The sequence below is a fragment of the Drosophila ananassae genome, chromosome 2L (genome assembly GCF_017639315.1).
Source record: "Drosophila ananassae strain 14024-0371.13 chromosome 2L, ASM1763931v2, whole genome shotgun sequence".
NCBI classification, from domain to species: domain Eukaryota; kingdom Metazoa; phylum Arthropoda; class Insecta; order Diptera; family Drosophilidae; genus Drosophila; species Drosophila ananassae.
Genome location: NC_057927.1, coordinates 1,334,906 through 1,350,147, shown reverse-complemented (window position 1 = coordinate 1,350,147; position 15,242 = coordinate 1,334,906). Strand labels below are relative to the sequence as shown.

The window sequence follows — 15,242 nt, the reverse complement described above, 5'->3', positions numbered from 1 at the left end:
TGGGCAGAGAGCTCAGTATTTATTTGTCGTCAGAAACCGTCGGACGCGACCCCATCTACTCTTCCTCCAAACGGGAATTCAAATCTAAAATTTTCAAAGTCGGTCAGTAATGAATGGCAATTGAAGCGAATTCGAATGGAAATAGGGTTTGAATGGATGCGAATGTGTGACTTTTTTAATGAAAAATTCAAAGCGAATATGTGAATAGAAATACTATGTGTGAGCTTAAACAAATTAAAACTAACTGAAGAAATCAACAAAGCTTTCCGATAAAAAGACAAATGTTGGAAGTCTTTTGTCAGAATGACACGGCAACTTCCCATTGTAGAATATAGTATCTACGCATTGAGAAAAACTGTATTCTATAGTCACACCCAATGTAGACATTTTAAGGTTTTCCGATTTGCAATTCACTCGATTTAAACTGTTCTGGGTAAAAATAAGATAAATGCGCATGGAAGTTGTGTAATTACTCTGAACTTGAACCTCTAATCATTTCCTCATGTGCTCAATTAATTTCTATATTAGTTACAGTGCCAGTGAAAATGTCGCCAAACAACAAAAGCGAAGATAAACCAGTGAACCCCAACGAGGGCCTACACATTCCAAAATGGGTGAACGAGGACTTCTTTCTGCCCATCCTGGAACAGGACATGGATCAATTCGATAAGATAGTGAACTTCACGCCTATTGCCGCCACAAGTCCCGGAGAGAACTATACCTCTATTATGATCAGGGTTATAGTGGATATTTTGCTAAAGGGTTCGTTGATGTTTAAATGCAATAGGGGACATTTTTATAATTTTCGATTTTTACCCTCAGACGGCAGCGAGGAAAAGGTCTCCTACATCCTGAAGACCATGTTGGAAGCCGACAGTGGCGCTGATGTCGTTGATAGCATGGGCCTCTTTCCCAAGGAGCGGATGATGTACGAGGTGCACATCCCCCAGTTCGTGAAGCTGTACAAAGAAGCCGGCCTGGATGTGGAACTAGCTCCGAAGTGTCTCCACGTGGCATCCAATAACGACTGCATTACCCTGGTCTTCGAAGACCTGCGGCGACAGAAGTTCCAGAACGTGGACCGCCTGAAGGGATTCGACCTACCACACATGCGGCGTGTCCTGCAGAAACTGGCCGAGCTCCATGCCGCCTCCGCGGTAGCAAGAGAGATAAATGGACCATTCGATCCTCTCTACTGCATGTCCATGTACTCGGAGGCGAGTCGACCTCTTTTCGAAAGTCTCGGAGAGATGCGCCAAGTGCAGTTTCTGAAGGCCATGAGGACCTGGGACCTGGACGACATTGAAAAATACATTTCCGCTATTGGCAGTCCTACGGACTTTTTCAACGGGGCCTTGAAGGTCAATCAGGTGGACGAGAACGAGTTCAATGTCCTCAACCATGGCGACTGCTGGGCCAACAACATCATGTTCAACTACAAGGAAAATGGAGAGATCGACAGGACCCTCTTCGTGGATCTGCAGATCGGCAAGTGGGGCACGCCCGCCCAGGATCTTTGGTACCTGATCACCACATCTGCATCTCTGGACATCAAGGTCAAGGAGTTCGATCACTTCATATATATCTATCACGAACGCTTAGCGGAATGTCTGAAATCGCTGAACTATTCGAAGCCCATTCCCACCCTGAGAGACTTGCACATTTTGATGCTAAAATATGGATTCTGGGGTGAGTGGAGTTTTAAGTTGTGAAAAAAATCAATCGAGAATTGTATCTATTTTCGTTTACAGGACTTTTGACCTCCATGGGCGTGTTGGTGGCGATTCTCTTGCCCACCGACAAGGATGCCAATATGAAAATGATGATGGCCCCTGGACCCGAAGCGGATGCCTTGCGCTACAAAACCTTTGTGAATCCCTACTTTGTGGCAGCCATGAAGCAGCTGTTCCCATTCTTCGAAAACAAGGGCATTTTGAGCCCCTAGACCCTTTAGTGTTTAGCCAATGTAATGTGATATCATGAATGTATATAGTAGGAATGAGCAATAAATAACCGTTTTTATTTATTAAAATCTTGATTTAAATGTTAGTTGGCTACAAATTGGTTACCTAACCTTTGGCCATAGACAAGGTTTGCGTGTAGTCATAATGACTTGCGAAAAGTGGTTAATATACACGAGCCACAAGTTCGGAACCCCATTCCGATTTTTTAACCCACAAACGAGAAGCCGGAGATGCGACTTTATTGATGTGTGATTTCCCTCGGCTTAAAGTCTGGACCCATAAAGTTTTGTCAAAGCAGTTTTATAATGAAAGAGTGCTTAAATAACAGGTGATCGAGAGAGTCAACCACAAACCACATTAGTTTTCCACACTCCACAAATATTTGTTTGTATTTAATCAGTCGAAAACATTCCAAAAGATAATTGTACACCATAGGAAACGGCACTGAACCATATATGTATGACAGGTACTATATGTCATAAATGGGACTTTAATTGCTAATGCCAGTCGTTCTATAATTAGGAACACGCAAATAATTTGTTTATGATTCTTCCAGTTGACCTGCGCCAAGCCAGATGGAAATTAGCGATTCAAATCAGGTACTTTGTTTGTTTTTAAAATTATCTATTCCGGGCCGTTACCAACTATTCTTTGAGTGTGTACACTGTGAGAATCGTAAACTACTTAATAAATTCGGACAGAGTCGATGAGAATACGACCTTCAAAGTTGAACCACTATTCTTTACAGAAGTTGACTTATACTATTTTATGACGGTATTCCAGAATTGTTTCTCATGACCCACTGCGATGTCTATGTCATGGGCAATTCCGATATAGAAGCTGAATACTTTAAACAATTTGTAAACGAATTTCCTTTAAATCTGCAATAAAACTAATAATTTATTATTTAATTAAAAGCTTTAATTTATTATTTAAAATTCTCAAATATATATTCGGAGACAAATTCATTTATGTCTCTTTAAAATAACCCAAATTGTCCATTCGCGCTAGTAGTATTTTAACATCCTTAATATAGCCTTCCGAAAATGAACACATCCTACGCTTTTCTTCGTTCTGCAAAATGTCACCAAAGTCTGTGGAGTTATCTTTCAGGGCCCATATAAAAGGCAGGAACGTGGTAAGAAGGAAGAACTCTGCAGAACAATACGGTTATAATAAATATTTGTCAAATATAAAAAGGGCTCACCATAGTATTTATGCTGTTTCATTCGCTGCCAAAGCCCAGCTCGGGTTGGCACTACCCCCTTATAACCAATTTTCTCCAAAGTTTCCTCGAAAACCGAGTAATAATAGTTGATGAGGTCCTCCGAGTGGTTCCACCTAAACTCGGGCTCCATAAGCATATAAATGGAGTACACCAGATCGATTGTCAGGGGAAAGACATTGCTGATCTGAAAGTCCAATAGCATAACATCCTCGAAGGACTCATTCTCGTACTTGAACATCATATTGCGAAGGTGAAAGTCTCCATGACACAGCGTCGTGTATGGATCAGTATTTGGGTTGTTACGGAATTGCTTCCACTCAACTACCAGTCTCTCCAGAAAATTTTCCCCAATACTTTCAAAGTAACTTTTGTATTTGTTTAGTTCCGGTTCACTGCCCAGAAGTTCCACAAAGAACACCATTCCTGTTTTAAGGAAAGGCTCTTTCATTATGTGAGGCATTTCAAACAACCCATGGGTAAAGCTTTTCAGCATCTGAGGGCTCTAAAAATGTTCAAATTTTATAAAGCGTTTTATTTTCCATATTTTGTGACTTGCCTCATTCTGGACTTTAAGACTTGCCGCATGCAATTTGGCGAGCTTAAAATATGCGCGGCGTATCTCAGTCTCTGTGATTCCTCGGTCTCTCGGAACAAAGTAGCCCATATCTACGAGATCTTTGAAGATCAGCACTTCGTGGGGATCCATGGTATGATAAATGCACTCAACGTAAAGCTTCGTGTGGTCCCCCGCCTGGCGGAGAATTCTTTCTAGCTCCGGTAGTACCTTGACGTACATTCCCACCTCGGTTTCAAAAATGGGGGATCCTTCAATCATATCCTTCTTGTGGCCCTCCGCTTCCGGCATAGTTTTGATAATCAGTGATGTGGTTTGCTCTCCCTGCCGAGGTGTGCTGTACCTTACCTTGGCCCGGAACATGATACTGGCGTAGTGGTCGCCCTTGGCTGTGGCCGGGGAAAAGATAACCTCGATTACCTGTAGCTCGGGCTCTGCCTGGTAACCCTTAAGGGCCTCGGTGATAAACACTTTATCTAGCCACACAGGGGGCACCAATTCGTCATCATTGTAATCGTTATCGGGCACAGACATATCTCTATAGGCTTCTGCGTTGGGGTTCGAAGAGAACTGAGAAATCCGGTTACCCTACTAGGCTATACAGTTGAGAAAGCTCAACCAAAGTTTAGAAAATTGATAAATAAACGAGCTTTTGTTTTGTTTGGAAACTAAACATTGATTCTCTTCGCAAAATTCGAAGAGAAAATTCGTTCCTACAGCAACAATCTCTATATTCTACAGAAGATACACCAAAACACATTTAATCTGGATTGATATATACAACCTATTTAGTTTAGATTTGTTTTATTGTTCTCTATTGTATTTTTCTTATGAAATCTAACGATCTTTTAAAGATCCTCAAAGTAGCCAGCTCTTTCGAATCTTTGCAGCATGTTTCTGGCATCTTGAATATATTCCTCTAGGCCATAACACAACCGACGAGTTTCATCATTATGTAGGAGATCTCCTATATCTAAGCCTTTGCTGCGTAAACCCACCGAAATCGGCAGGAAAGTGCTTACCAACAGGAACTCTGAAATTCTCAGCTTTATAATAAAGGCTTTATAAGTCAAAATTCACTAGGCTCACCATAATATCTGTGCCTCTTCATCGCTGACCAAAAGTTCAAAGGACTTGGCATTTTTCCCCGATAGTCTATCTTCCGGAGAGTCTCCAGCAAAATGGAGAAGTAGTACTTCAGTAGGTGCTCCAGTTCTTCGGCCCTTTGTTCAGGTCCCATCAACATATAAATGGAGTACATGAGGTCGACGGGTAGTGGCACCACATTGTCACCTTGGTAGTCTAGGAGCATGACATCCTCGTAGCACCCTGTCTCCTTATTGTGCTTGAACATCATGTTCCTTGAGTGAAAGTCTCCATGGCAAAGCACGTAGTAGGCTTCGGCCTGGGGGTTCTTTCGGTACTCCTGCATCGTCTCGCACAAACGCTCCTTGAACTCTTAGTGTATCTTTTCAAAGTATGGTTTGTACTTTGCCAAGTCGTCGTGCTGGGAGAGCATTTCTAGAAAGGGTGACATGCCGGCGTTCAAGATAGGACTGTCCATCATGCCGGGCATTTCGCAAATTCCGTTCTTGAACTCCTTCAGATAATCGGGCCGCTAAAAAAGGACACTATGTAATTTATCATGAACATGATATGAATGCTCCTTGCGTACCTCGTTGATTATTTTCATGCTGATGGCGTGGATCTTGGCCAGTTTCGAGTAGGCATTGCTAATCTCCTCTTGCGTAAGCCAGCGCTTCCGGATCACCTCGTAGCCCTTCTCAACCAGATCCTCGAATATCATCACCTGCCTGGGCTCCAAGCTGTGGTATATGCATTCCGCAAAGAGCTTGGTTGTGTCGCCCACTTGGCGCAGAATCCTTTCCATTTCGGGTAGGACCTTACTGTACATTCCAATCTCCGTCGAGAAAAGAGGCGAACCCTCGAACATATCCTTTTTGAGCCCCTCCTCCACGGGCATTGTTTTGATGATCAGGGACTTTGAGAACTCTCCCTTCCGGCTGGCATACCGTACTCTCGCCCGAAACATTATGCTGGCATAGTGATCTCCTTTGGCGCTGGCGGGTGTGAACTTGAGATCAGTCACCTGGAGCTCAGGGGACTTCTCATAGCTTTTCAGAACTTGGGTAATAAATTGCTCGTTAAGCCAATCGGGGGGCGCCAATTCATCGGCATTGAAACTACTTGTTTCCTCCTCGGACATGCTATATCACTTGACAATTTTGTTGACAAACTGATTCCTACTTGCAACTATTTTGTTCTTATAAACTTTGTCGATCGAGCTTTTTTTGTAAGAGTGTAATAAATTGTGAAATGCTTCCAATTTTGAAGAGGAGCAGGTGCCCAATATGAACCTTATCGGTATTTAGCAAACCCCAACGAGAAGCTTATTTATAAAGAATAAATATTTTGTTTTGACCCTATTTTGTTTGGTGGGTTAAAAAGCTCATACTTTGTGTTCTCTTAAATTTTTGTTGGTTTAAGAGTAAATGTTAAATCACATAATGAAATTTCAAAAAAATAAAAGCTTCAGGTCTCTGAATTTCCTCAACCAGAACTATTTCGTCAAGAACCTTAGTTTTTTATAAAAGCCGGTAGACACCTCATTCAAATTCAGTGTAAGAGAAACTTTCAAGAGGTGTCCAGATAAAATCTACGGAAAGTAACAATGGCTGGAAAAGATATATTTAATCCAAACGAGCATTTGGAAATACCAAATTGGATCACTGCCGAGTATTTCCAACCAATTCTGAAGAAAAACGAACCTGAATATGAGAAGATATTGAGTTTCACGCCAGTGGCTGCTATTCCGCCCGGCGAGAATTTCACCTCGACTATGCTAAGAATTTACATTGATCTTCAGATGAAAGGTAAGCTTGAAGTATGGGTTGCATTCCATTACCAGAGCTTAAACCCTAATTATAAAAGCTTCTAGTTTAATTGGCTTCGCGTGTCGCGATTATAACAAAAAATATAAAAAATTATAAAAACTTACACTCTTTATTTGTCTCCAGATGGCAGTTCCAAGCACAAAACCTACGTTTTCAAAACAATGCTAGCGGAGGATCGAGGGGGCAAGGAAATCCGAGAGGCGGGCATCTTTCAGAAGGAGCTAATGATGTACCAAACGTATCTACCCGCCTTTGAGGAGCTCTACAGAGCCGCTGGCCAGGACATTCAGTTGGCTCCCAAGTGCCTGCACACAGAGGAGAGAAATAATGACATCCACTTTGTGTTTGAGGACCTGGCAGTGAATAAGTTCAAGAATGTCGATCGCATCAAAGGCCTGGATAGAAAGCACATGGACAGATTCTTCCAGAAGCTGGCAGAGTTCCATGCGGTGGCTGCCGTGTACGCGGAACAGAAGGGAGCCTTCCCCGAGGAGTTTGAAGAGGGCTTCATTGGAAAAAATAACGTCAAGGAAAACGAGGAGGGTTTCCTTGTGAAGGCCAGGACCTACCACAAATCTATGGCTGGCTGGGGCATGGAAGATGCGGAGAAATACATAAAAAGTTTTGTAAGTCTTGTAAAAAGTTTTGAGACCTTAAATACAAATTGTGATATTTTCATTTACATCCTTAGCCAACAGTCGAACAATATTCAAAAATGTGTCAGAGTAATCTGGAAGTGGATCCTTCAGCCTTCAACACCCTGACCCACGGAGATTTCTGGTCCAGCAATCTGATGAGCAGTTACCTTCCCAATGGCGAAATCGATGAGGTCATTATGCTTGACTTCCAAATATGCAAGTGGGGTAGTCCTGCCCAGGACTTGCTGTTTTTCATCACCCTCTCCGCGGCCAAAGACATAAAGCTGAAGGAGTTCGACCAGTTCATAAGAGTTTACTGGGAAAGGCTGGTGGAGTGCCTTACTTTATTAAAATACCAGAAGCCTCTGCCCAAGTTGCGGGATTTGCACACTTCCTTATACAAAGAGAACAACACGGTCTACCGTGAGTCAAGTCTTAAGATTGGAATTGAACCAATATATAACCTTTTCTACCCGCAGCCTTTATAGCCGTATTCAACCATCTGCCAGCGATCCAGTTTCCAGCCGACAAGGACTCCAATATTCACTCCTTGACGAGGGACGACGAGGAGGGCGATAAGTTGAGACTTCGCATGTTTACAAATCCCAGTTTTACGGAGATAATGAAGGATCTCTATCCTTTTTACTATAATCGGGGAATCTTTAACTTTAGTGACTTTCAGTAAAAATAATTTATTGGCTTAGCAATATCTTCATTTTCATGTATCTTTTAATTTATTAATGAATCAAATGTGAAAAATGCGTTTTTTTCTATGAAATAATGACACTGCCATCTGTATGCGTTATTTTCACTGATAACTAAGAGAAACAAGTTTTAAAATATCTTAATGACAAAAAGGGGAAATGCTTTCATCGATTCAGGAGGTGATCCTGATTAAGAACATTCCTCTCTGGGTTGAAAACTTTCGATCACCATTACAGCACCCGCTGGGAGGGTATAAAAATATTATTTCATTCATTCATGATGACGTTTGTGTGATCAACACAAGCTGTCAGCATGACTGGCCCTCCCGACAAAACGAGTATAAACTTAAGGAAGGCCCGCACGTATCAACAATAGAATATTAAACAATTCAAGAACTTGATAGACTGTTGGCAGAGAATCGCGAAATTATGAAAACGTGCGTGTGCCTTATCAATTATAGTATGTTTTTGTTATACAAGTAATGAAAAATAAACACCGTAACATATTCTCTTCTCCGTAACATATACGCTATGTTGAACTCGTTACTGAGTCACACAGAAACCAATCGACGAGCCCACTGCCAATTATTGATAATGGCAAGGTTAGAAAAGCCTTAATGGAAATGGTGATTCAGAAAACCGCTGGTAAGAATACCCTATCAAAAGAGCTGATAGTTAAAATATTGAATCAAAACGTTTGTTAGATCTTAAATCAGCCCCAACTGATTTTAGCAAACCTTCAAATTCACAAGTCATGGTGACAAGAAAAATTGTGTTAAACTCATTATGATTAGGATGAGTACAAAAAGTATATTGTTTCAAGTTTCTCTGCATTCTAACTACACTGAAATAAATCACGAATTGATCAAGTGGACACACCCCAATAAGGAGGAAATAATCATGCATACTCATAGAAGAGTACACCTAGACACAGACAATTATCAAGAGGTCCTGATAAGATTAGCTGATAGTTTTTTCATTATAAACAAACACCTGTATCAAGTATATGTCCAGTTTCGCTCTGTTCAGTACAGACCGCTGATAAGGTGTAGAAACTCAGGAAAAAAACTATTAAAGCAAAAAAACAACGCCAATTCAGCTTAGTGTTCAAAAAGCTGTTGCCGGAAAACACTAAATTGAGAGAGAATTTCATAATTTCTTAATATGACTGACGAAATAGTGAACCCCAACAAGCACCTGATAATCCCGGACTGGATCAATGAAAAATACTTTTCAGGCGTTCTGGCCAAGGACGAGCCAGATCATGTGAAGGTTCTGAAATTCACGCCAGTGGCTGCCATTCCTCCTGGCGAAAATTTCACCTCGACCATGCTGAGGATCCACATTAAATTAGAGATGAAAGGTAAGATATCCTGAACTCAAGAGTTCGTTTTTCTGTAGAAAACTAAAGAGGAAAAGTTAGTCAAAAGGTACTTGAGGATGATACAAAGTGATACCTTAGTAAATATGATATGCACAAAAAAGAAAGCTGAGAATAAGCAGAAACCTTCTCTTTTTCAGATGGCAGTTCCAAGGATAAGACATACATTTTTAAAACGATGCTGCCCGAGGAGCGGGGTGGCAAGGACATCGCCGAGTTCGGCCTGTTCCCCAAAGAGGCTAAGATGTACGAAACATACCTTCCGGCCTTCGAAGCCCTTTACAAGAAGGCTGGCTGGGACATTCAACTGGCGCCAAAATGCCTGCACACCGAGGAACGGAATGGAGACATTCACTTTATCTTCGAGGACTTGCGCGATGGAGGATTTGGGAACCTAGACCGCACAAAGGGGCTCGACATGAGGCACATGACGGCGTCATTGCGAAAACTGGCGGAATATCATGCAGCCAGTGCGGTTTACGAGGAACAAAATGGTCGCTATCCGGAGGAGTTTTACGAGGGCTTCGTCACTCGGTCGGTCAAAAAGTTCCACATAGACGGTTTTAACATCAAGGAAAAGGCCTACAAGAAAGCCATGCTCAGCTGGGGAATGCCAGACGCCGAGAAATATGTTGACAAGTTTGTAGGTTTGGGAACTATGCTTGCTGAATAGTTTAATAAGCTTAAGAATTTCCAGCCAAACGCAGAGCAGTATTGGGCGCAGGGCCTGGCCACTTTAAGCTATGAGCCAAATGAGTTTTACGTTCTCAACCATGGAGACTTCTGGTCCAGCAATCTCATGACGAACTATCTGCCCGACGGGAGCCTGGATAAACTCATCTTGCTAGACTTCCAAATATGCAAGTGGGGCAGTCCTTCCGAGGACCTACTCTTCTTTTTGATTCTGTCATCTCGAAACGACTTGAGAATTAAGGAGTTTGACAACTTTGTGAGGATCTACTGGGAGCGCCTCGTCGAGTGCCTGAAGGTCCTGCAATACAAGAAGCCTTTACCTGCACTCCGAGAAATCCAAAGGTCCATGTACCACAAGAACTCCTCCTTCTACGGTAATTGCAATAATCCATTGTCTTTTTATTATTATTGCTTATGTCGAAAATATGTTTTGTAGCTTTCTTCAGCATATTAAATCACCTGCCGATAATCCTGTTCCCCACCGACAAGGACAGTAACATCCACAACATGTCCGCGGAAACCCCGGAGGGTGAGAGACTTAGAGAACGACTGCTATCGAATCCTGCCTTCGGCAGCGTTATGAAGGATCTGTATCCCTTCCTCTACAACAGGGGGATCTTGAACTTCGAAGATTACGACGAATGATACATATGAACCTTCTGTTGCCAAATAAATGTATTAAATATGTTAAGTAACCTGTTTTATCATTACACTCTGCGTTGAGCTATCTAATCAGACAACTTTTAAGACTTTGGAGTTTATGGTTAGTCGGTAAAACGGATAACGAAGTGTTTTTTGTTTGGCGTATGTCTTGAAAGAGTTTTAGAGAAACTTTATTGTGGAATGGTTTTTTATACCCTTGCAGAGGGTATTATAATTTTGGTCAAAAGTGTGCAACGCAGTGAAGGAGACATCTCCGACCCTATAAAGTATATATATTCTTGATCAGGATCACCTCCTGAGTCGATATGAGCATGTCCGTCTGTCCGTCTGTCCGTCTGTCCGTTTCTACGCAAACTAGTCTCTCAGTTTTAAAGCTATCGAGTTGAAACTTTGCACACACCCTTCTTTCCTTTGCAGGCAGTATATAAGTCGGAACGGCCGGGATCGGTCGACTATATCCTATAGCTGCCATATAACTGATTGATCGGAAATGCCATAACTTTGGTGTTTTTTAAGTTAGAGGGTTGGGACTTTCCACACATGTTATATTTGACCAAAATATCTTGTGTGCAAAATTTCATAAGGATCGGCCGACTATATCCTATAGCTGTCATAGAACGATCGAAATTGGCATAACTTTGGTGTTTTTTAAGTTAGAAAGATGGGATTTGGTACAGATTATTCTTTTGGCAAAATAATTCGATATGCCAAATTTCATAAGGATCGGCCGACTATATACGATCCGCTATATATCTAATAATATAAGATGCGTGGCGCCACCTAGCGGACTGCGACTGAACTGCAAGGGTATATCAACTTCGGCTCCGCCCGAAGTTAGCTTTCCTTTCTTGTTTTTTTGTAAATTCTCCAAATAAAATTTCTTGTCAAACTGGTTAAAAAGCCAATCAATAGCAGCCATAGCACCAAAAGCCTAAATGAAAAATTACGTATACGACTCGTAACCCACCAAAAATAAAATCAGAAAAAATACTTAACTGTTAGCACGTGTTTTATTTTCAATAAGATTTAGTCATCTGAGTAAACAATAAACTATTGTAGTAGAAATTACCTAACAGGCCATAGCTTTTTAATATTACAGGCAAGGAGGCCCCGGCCATCTTGTGAGTTAATAGACTCTTGAAGAAAAGATTCGGCGGAGCCGAAGTTGATATACCCTTTCAGTTAGGTGGCAGTTTATATCATAAGATCGGATATATATTGGGGACCAGTTTCAAGCATCTATCTTCAGTTCTACTAAATACTACTATAGTACTAGCAAGGGTATAAATAATTGACAGTATATTTATAATCAATGGTTTATCTTGAACAAACATTGGTTTAATCGATGTTCAATGAATGCCTTATCAATATCAAAAATAAAAAGATCTGAAACCTTTTCTAACCACTCAAAAACTGCTAGAAATTGTATTGCCTCTCCAAACGAAATACTCAATGGAAAATTAAACTATAAAAGCTCGGCGCCGACTGAAATCTGTTTCAGTTCTAAAACAACTCTTGCCAGAATAGGTTCGGTTTAAAGCCAGAAAATGACTGACGAAATTGAGAACCTCAATAAAGACCTAATCATTCCCGACTGGATCAATGAAAAGTACTTTATAGAAGTCTTGGCCAAGGACGAGCCGGATCATGTCAAGGTCCTTAAGTTCACTCCCGTGGCGGCAATTCCTCCGGGAGAGAATTTTACATCCACTATGCTTCGGATTTTTATTAAATTGGAAATGAAGGGTGAGTGCTGAAAAATGGATGCATCTATATGTAGCTTCGATTGAGTAAGCAATTGAGGGCAATTAAACAAATGCTAAAAAATATATCAATTAATAATAGAGATAAATTCGTTTTTAACGCTCTAACAGATGGCAGTATCAAAAACAAAACATACATCTTGAAGATAATGCTGCCGGAAGATCGCGGCGGCAAGGACTTTGGTGACTTTGGCCTGTTCCCCAAGGAGGCCAAGATGTACGACACCTTCATTCCGGCCTTCGAAGCTCTCTACAAAGAAGCTGGCTGGGACATTCAACTGGCGCCGAAATGCCTAAAAACTGAGGAGCGGAACGGGGAGATCCACTTCATCTTCGAGGATCTGCGCGTAAAGGGATTCGCAAACATGGACCGAACCACGGGACTGGACATGGAACACATGACGGCTTCGCTCCACAAGTTGGCGGAGTACCATGCAGCCAGTGCGGTTTTCGAGGAGAAAAACGGACGGTATCCTGAGGAGTTCTACGAGGGATTCGTGACCCGATCGTGCAAGAAGTTCCACATCGATGGGTTTCGCTTGAAGGAGAGGGCCTTCAAGAAGGCTATGCTCACCTGGGGCATGAAAGATGCTCAGAAATACGTCGATAAGTTTGTAAGTCAAAGTGTTCAATCTTTTCGTAATGAATATTGGGTTTGAAAATTCATTAAAAATTACAGCCAACTGAGGAACAATATTGGGCCCAGTGCCTGGCAACTTTGGACTACAAAAACGATGAATTCTACGTCCTTAGCCACGGTGACTTCTGGTCCAGCAACCTCATGGCGAGCTACTTGCCCGATGGAGGTCTAAAAAAGCTAATTCTCATATACTTCCAGCTATCCAAGTGGAGCCATCCGGCCGAAGACCTGCTGTTCTTCCTGATTCTCCTCATAGTTACAGTATGAGTTCTTGTTCAGTTTAAATAATGTCGCAGTCCGAGACAATTGAGAACCCCAACGAACACCTCGTCATACCACAATGGTTGAACGAGAGCAAGTTCCAGCTCGTGGTGGCAAAGGATGAGCCTGAGGCCAGCAGGATTCTTACGTTTACCCCAGTGGCTGCTGTGCCTCCAGGCGGCAACTTTACCTCTGTCATGATACGAGTGTTCTTGGATTTGGAGTTTAAAGGTGAGGAAAGACATAGTTTTAGCACAACAAATCTATTCATCGTGGTGAACCCCAGATGGCAGACAAAAGAGGAAATCCTATGTGGTCAAGACCACTCTGGATGCGGACAAAGGTGGCAAGGCGGTGGAAGAATTCCGCTACTTTTACAAGGAGCAGCAGATGTACTCCACTTACCTGCCTGCTTTCGAGAAACTTTATAGAGACGCTGGACACTCCATGGAACTAGTGCCGAAGTGTCTGGAAATCGGTGAAATAGAGGGAAACCTGTACTTCATATTCGAGGACCTCGCCATCCAAGGATACTTAAGTGCGGACCGAACCAAGGGACTAGACATGACTCACATGAGGCTTTCCCTCCAGAAACTGGCTGAGTTCCATGCAGCCAGTGTGGTTTACCAGGACCGCCATGGGCCCTACCCCACTGACTTTGAACATGGGTTTGTCAAAAAGGATAACATTGAGCATAGTCTGCAAGGATTTAATATCAAATATCCGGAGCTCCAGGCAAGCATGAAGTCTTGGGGCTTGGATGAGAGCTATCTTAAAAAAGTCGTAGGTTTTTCCGTGTTATCAGTGGGTTTTTATCTAATCAGACTGTCTTTCAGCCCACTTCTAGGCAGTACGGGGCGATCAGCGAAGAATCTCTTATCGTCGATCCGGAAGACTTCAATGTCCTCACTCATGGAGATTTTTCTGCCAATAATGTCTTGTACAAGTATGATCTAAATGGAGACCTACAGAGTGCTCTTCTGTTGGACTTTCAGCTCTGCAAGTGGGGCAGTCCAGCCCAGGACCTTTTATTCCTCATAACCCTATCAGCTTCAAAAGAGTTGCGCATCCGAGAATTTGACAACTTTGTTAGGATTTACTGGGAGTATCTTATTCAGTGCCTGGGAATTCTAAAGTACACGAAACCGATGCCTAAGCTGAGGGATCTACATGGCGCCATCACCAAGAAAAACAACACCTTCTATGGTAGGAACTGCCAAGCGGATTGTGATAAAAACATAACACCTGCTTTTCTGTCTCGTAGCTTTTTTCCCTATGATAAATCACCTGCCAACCTGCCTCTTGCCAAGTACCAAAGAAAGTAACCTGCACAGTCTCATGTCCCAGGACGAAGTGGGCAAGAACTTCCGAACCAGGATGTACACCAACCCTGCCTATGTGGAGGCCATCAGAGAGTTACATCCCTTTTTCTGCAACCGTGGGCTGTTCAACTTTGACGATTTCAGAGTATAGTAAAGTCAACTGCATTCTTTAAACGAATGAACTTAATAAATTGCGGTTTCTTCGAGTTTTTACAACGTATGTCGGGGGCTTTTTTGCAATTGAAAGTAGAGGCGCTATTGCAGAAGCTTCGAACCTTGGACATACTATGAAAAGTTTATTTGAGATACTGAAAAATAAGGGATATTTTTGGGCAAATATCTTGGCAATATATCTTGGGCAAAAGAGGCTATCAAATCCCTGAAGAAGTAACTGGTAAAAATGATATTATAAGAAGCCACTGGTCAAACAAGATCACTCCTATTTCATTTTGATTTCAGCAAATAACGAAGTATTCATAAAAAATATATTAGGTAT

At 42.0% G+C, this 15,242-nt stretch overlaps 6 protein-coding genes and 1 pseudogene across 7 annotated transcripts; 5 read left to right on the top strand and 2 right to left on the bottom strand.

Annotated features, from left to right (window-relative positions):
* Positions 1-2: 2 nt before the first annotated feature.
* Positions 3-2,032, top strand: LOC6500206. Of its 2 annotated transcripts, none has more exons than XM_014910933.2 (4): positions 3-102; positions 529-762; positions 823-1,689; positions 1,752-2,032. In XM_014910933.2, exons 2-4 carry the CDS (start codon positions 546-548, stop codon positions 1,943-1,945), a joined length of 1,278 nt encoding a protein of 425 aa, XP_014766419.2. In that variant the 5' UTR covers positions 3-102; positions 529-545; the 3' UTR covers positions 1,946-2,032. The 2 variants fall into 2 exon arrangements, with proteins under 2 accessions (XP_014766419.2, XP_001953028.3); XM_001952993.3 differs by having other exon boundaries at positions 5-102; positions 535-762.
* An 837-nt stretch (positions 2,033-2,869) lies between these two features.
* LOC6500352 lies at positions 2,870-4,346 on the bottom strand. The gene is made up of 3 exons (XM_001952992.4): positions 3,749-4,346; positions 3,172-3,694; positions 2,870-3,118 (listed from the first exon to the last, which is right to left on the bottom strand). Exons 1-3 carry the CDS (start codon positions 4,298-4,300, stop codon positions 2,934-2,936), a joined length of 1,260 nt encoding a protein of 419 aa, XP_001953027.2. The 5' UTR covers positions 4,301-4,346; the 3' UTR covers positions 2,870-2,933.
* A 187-nt stretch (positions 4,347-4,533) lies between these two features.
* LOC26513865 lies at positions 4,534-6,331 on the bottom strand (annotated as a pseudogene).
* Positions 6,332-6,352: 21 nt separating this feature from the next.
* Positions 6,353-8,124, top strand: LOC6500207. Its single transcript, XM_001952991.4, has 4 exons — positions 6,353-6,660; positions 6,805-7,307; positions 7,373-7,742; positions 7,799-8,124. Exons 1-4 carry the CDS (start codon positions 6,459-6,461, stop codon positions 8,002-8,004), a joined length of 1,281 nt encoding a protein of 426 aa, XP_001953026.1. The 5' UTR covers positions 6,353-6,458; the 3' UTR covers positions 8,005-8,124.
* Positions 8,125-9,102: 978 nt separating this feature from the next.
* On the top strand, positions 9,103-10,788 carry LOC6500208. Its single transcript, XM_001952990.4, has 4 exons — positions 9,103-9,386; positions 9,545-10,047; positions 10,102-10,471; positions 10,534-10,788. Exons 1-4 carry the CDS (start codon positions 9,188-9,190, stop codon positions 10,740-10,742), a joined length of 1,281 nt encoding a protein of 426 aa, XP_001953025.1. The 5' UTR covers positions 9,103-9,187; the 3' UTR covers positions 10,743-10,788.
* A 1,456-nt stretch (positions 10,789-12,244) lies between these two features.
* On the top strand, positions 12,245-13,430 carry LOC6500209. The gene is made up of 3 exons (XM_001952989.4): positions 12,245-12,506; positions 12,635-13,137; positions 13,203-13,430. The coding sequence occupies exons 1-3, from the start codon at positions 12,308-12,310 to the stop codon at positions 13,428-13,430; spliced, it is 930 nt and encodes a 309-aa protein (XP_001953024.1). The 5' UTR covers positions 12,245-12,307.
* Positions 13,431-13,450: 20 nt separating this feature from the next.
* On the top strand, positions 13,451-14,966 carry LOC6500210. The gene is made up of 4 exons (XM_001952988.4): positions 13,451-13,655; positions 13,711-14,207; positions 14,261-14,630; positions 14,689-14,966. Exons 1-4 carry the CDS (start codon positions 13,451-13,453, stop codon positions 14,895-14,897), a joined length of 1,281 nt encoding a protein of 426 aa, XP_001953023.1. The 3' UTR covers positions 14,898-14,966.
* Positions 14,967-15,242: the final 276 nt, after the last annotated feature.

What these genes read in the sequence shown, in the direction of transcription:
- LOC6500206 (XM_014910933.2), top strand. Translation starts at nt 546, where the DNA reads ATGTCGCCAAACAACAAAAGCGAAGATAAACCAGTGAACCCCAACGAG. An exon ending in AGTGGATATTTTGCTAAAGG is followed by an intron (nt 763 to 822) that starts GTTCGTTGATGT and finishes TTTTACCCTCAG; the next exon opens with ACGGCAGCGAGGAAAAGGTC. An exon ending in GCTAAAATATGGATTCTGGG is followed by an intron (nt 1,690 to 1,751) that starts GTGAGTGGAGTT and finishes TTTCGTTTACAG; the next exon opens with GACTTTTGACCTCCATGGGC.
- LOC6500352 (XM_001952992.4), bottom strand. Translation starts at nt 4,300, where the DNA reads ATGTCTGTGCCCGATAACGATTACAATGATGACGAATTGGTGCCCCCT. An exon ending in GTCTTAAAGTCCAGAATGAG is followed by an intron (nt 3,695 to 3,748) that starts GCAAGTCACAAA and finishes GAACATTTTTAG; the next exon opens with AGCCCTCAGATGCTGAAAAG. An exon ending in GAAACAGCATAAATACTATG is followed by an intron (nt 3,119 to 3,171) that starts GTGAGCCCTTTT and finishes ATTGTTCTGCAG; the next exon opens with AGTTCTTCCTTCTTACCACG.
- LOC6500207 (XM_001952991.4), top strand. Translation starts at nt 6,459, where the DNA reads ATGGCTGGAAAAGATATATTTAATCCAAACGAGCATTTGGAAATACCA. An exon ending in AGAAATACATAAAAAGTTTT is followed by an intron (nt 7,308 to 7,372) that starts GTAAGTCTTGTA and finishes TTACATCCTTAG; the next exon opens with CCAACAGTCGAACAATATTC. An exon ending in AGAGAACAACACGGTCTACC is followed by an intron (nt 7,743 to 7,798) that starts GTGAGTCAAGTC and finishes TTCTACCCGCAG; the next exon opens with CCTTTATAGCCGTATTCAAC.
- LOC6500208 (XM_001952990.4), top strand. Translation starts at nt 9,188, where the DNA reads ATGACTGACGAAATAGTGAACCCCAACAAGCACCTGATAATCCCGGAC. An exon ending in CATTAAATTAGAGATGAAAG is followed by an intron (nt 9,387 to 9,544) that starts GTAAGATATCCT and finishes TCTCTTTTTCAG; the next exon opens with ATGGCAGTTCCAAGGATAAG. An exon ending in AGAAATATGTTGACAAGTTT is followed by an intron (nt 10,048 to 10,101) that starts GTAGGTTTGGGA and finishes AAGAATTTCCAG; the next exon opens with CCAAACGCAGAGCAGTATTG.
- LOC6500209 (XM_001952989.4), top strand. Translation starts at nt 12,308, where the DNA reads ATGACTGACGAAATTGAGAACCTCAATAAAGACCTAATCATTCCCGAC. An exon ending in TATTAAATTGGAAATGAAGG is followed by an intron (nt 12,507 to 12,634) that starts GTGAGTGCTGAA and finishes ACGCTCTAACAG; the next exon opens with ATGGCAGTATCAAAAACAAA. An exon ending in AGAAATACGTCGATAAGTTT is followed by an intron (nt 13,138 to 13,202) that starts GTAAGTCAAAGT and finishes TAAAAATTACAG; the next exon opens with CCAACTGAGGAACAATATTG.
- LOC6500210 (XM_001952988.4), top strand. Translation starts at nt 13,451, where the DNA reads ATGTCGCAGTCCGAGACAATTGAGAACCCCAACGAACACCTCGTCATA. An exon ending in CTTGGATTTGGAGTTTAAAG is followed by an intron (nt 13,656 to 13,710) that starts GTGAGGAAAGAC and finishes GGTGAACCCCAG; the next exon opens with ATGGCAGACAAAAGAGGAAA. An exon ending in AGAGCTATCTTAAAAAAGTC is followed by an intron (nt 14,208 to 14,260) that starts GTAGGTTTTTCC and finishes ACTGTCTTTCAG; the next exon opens with CCCACTTCTAGGCAGTACGG.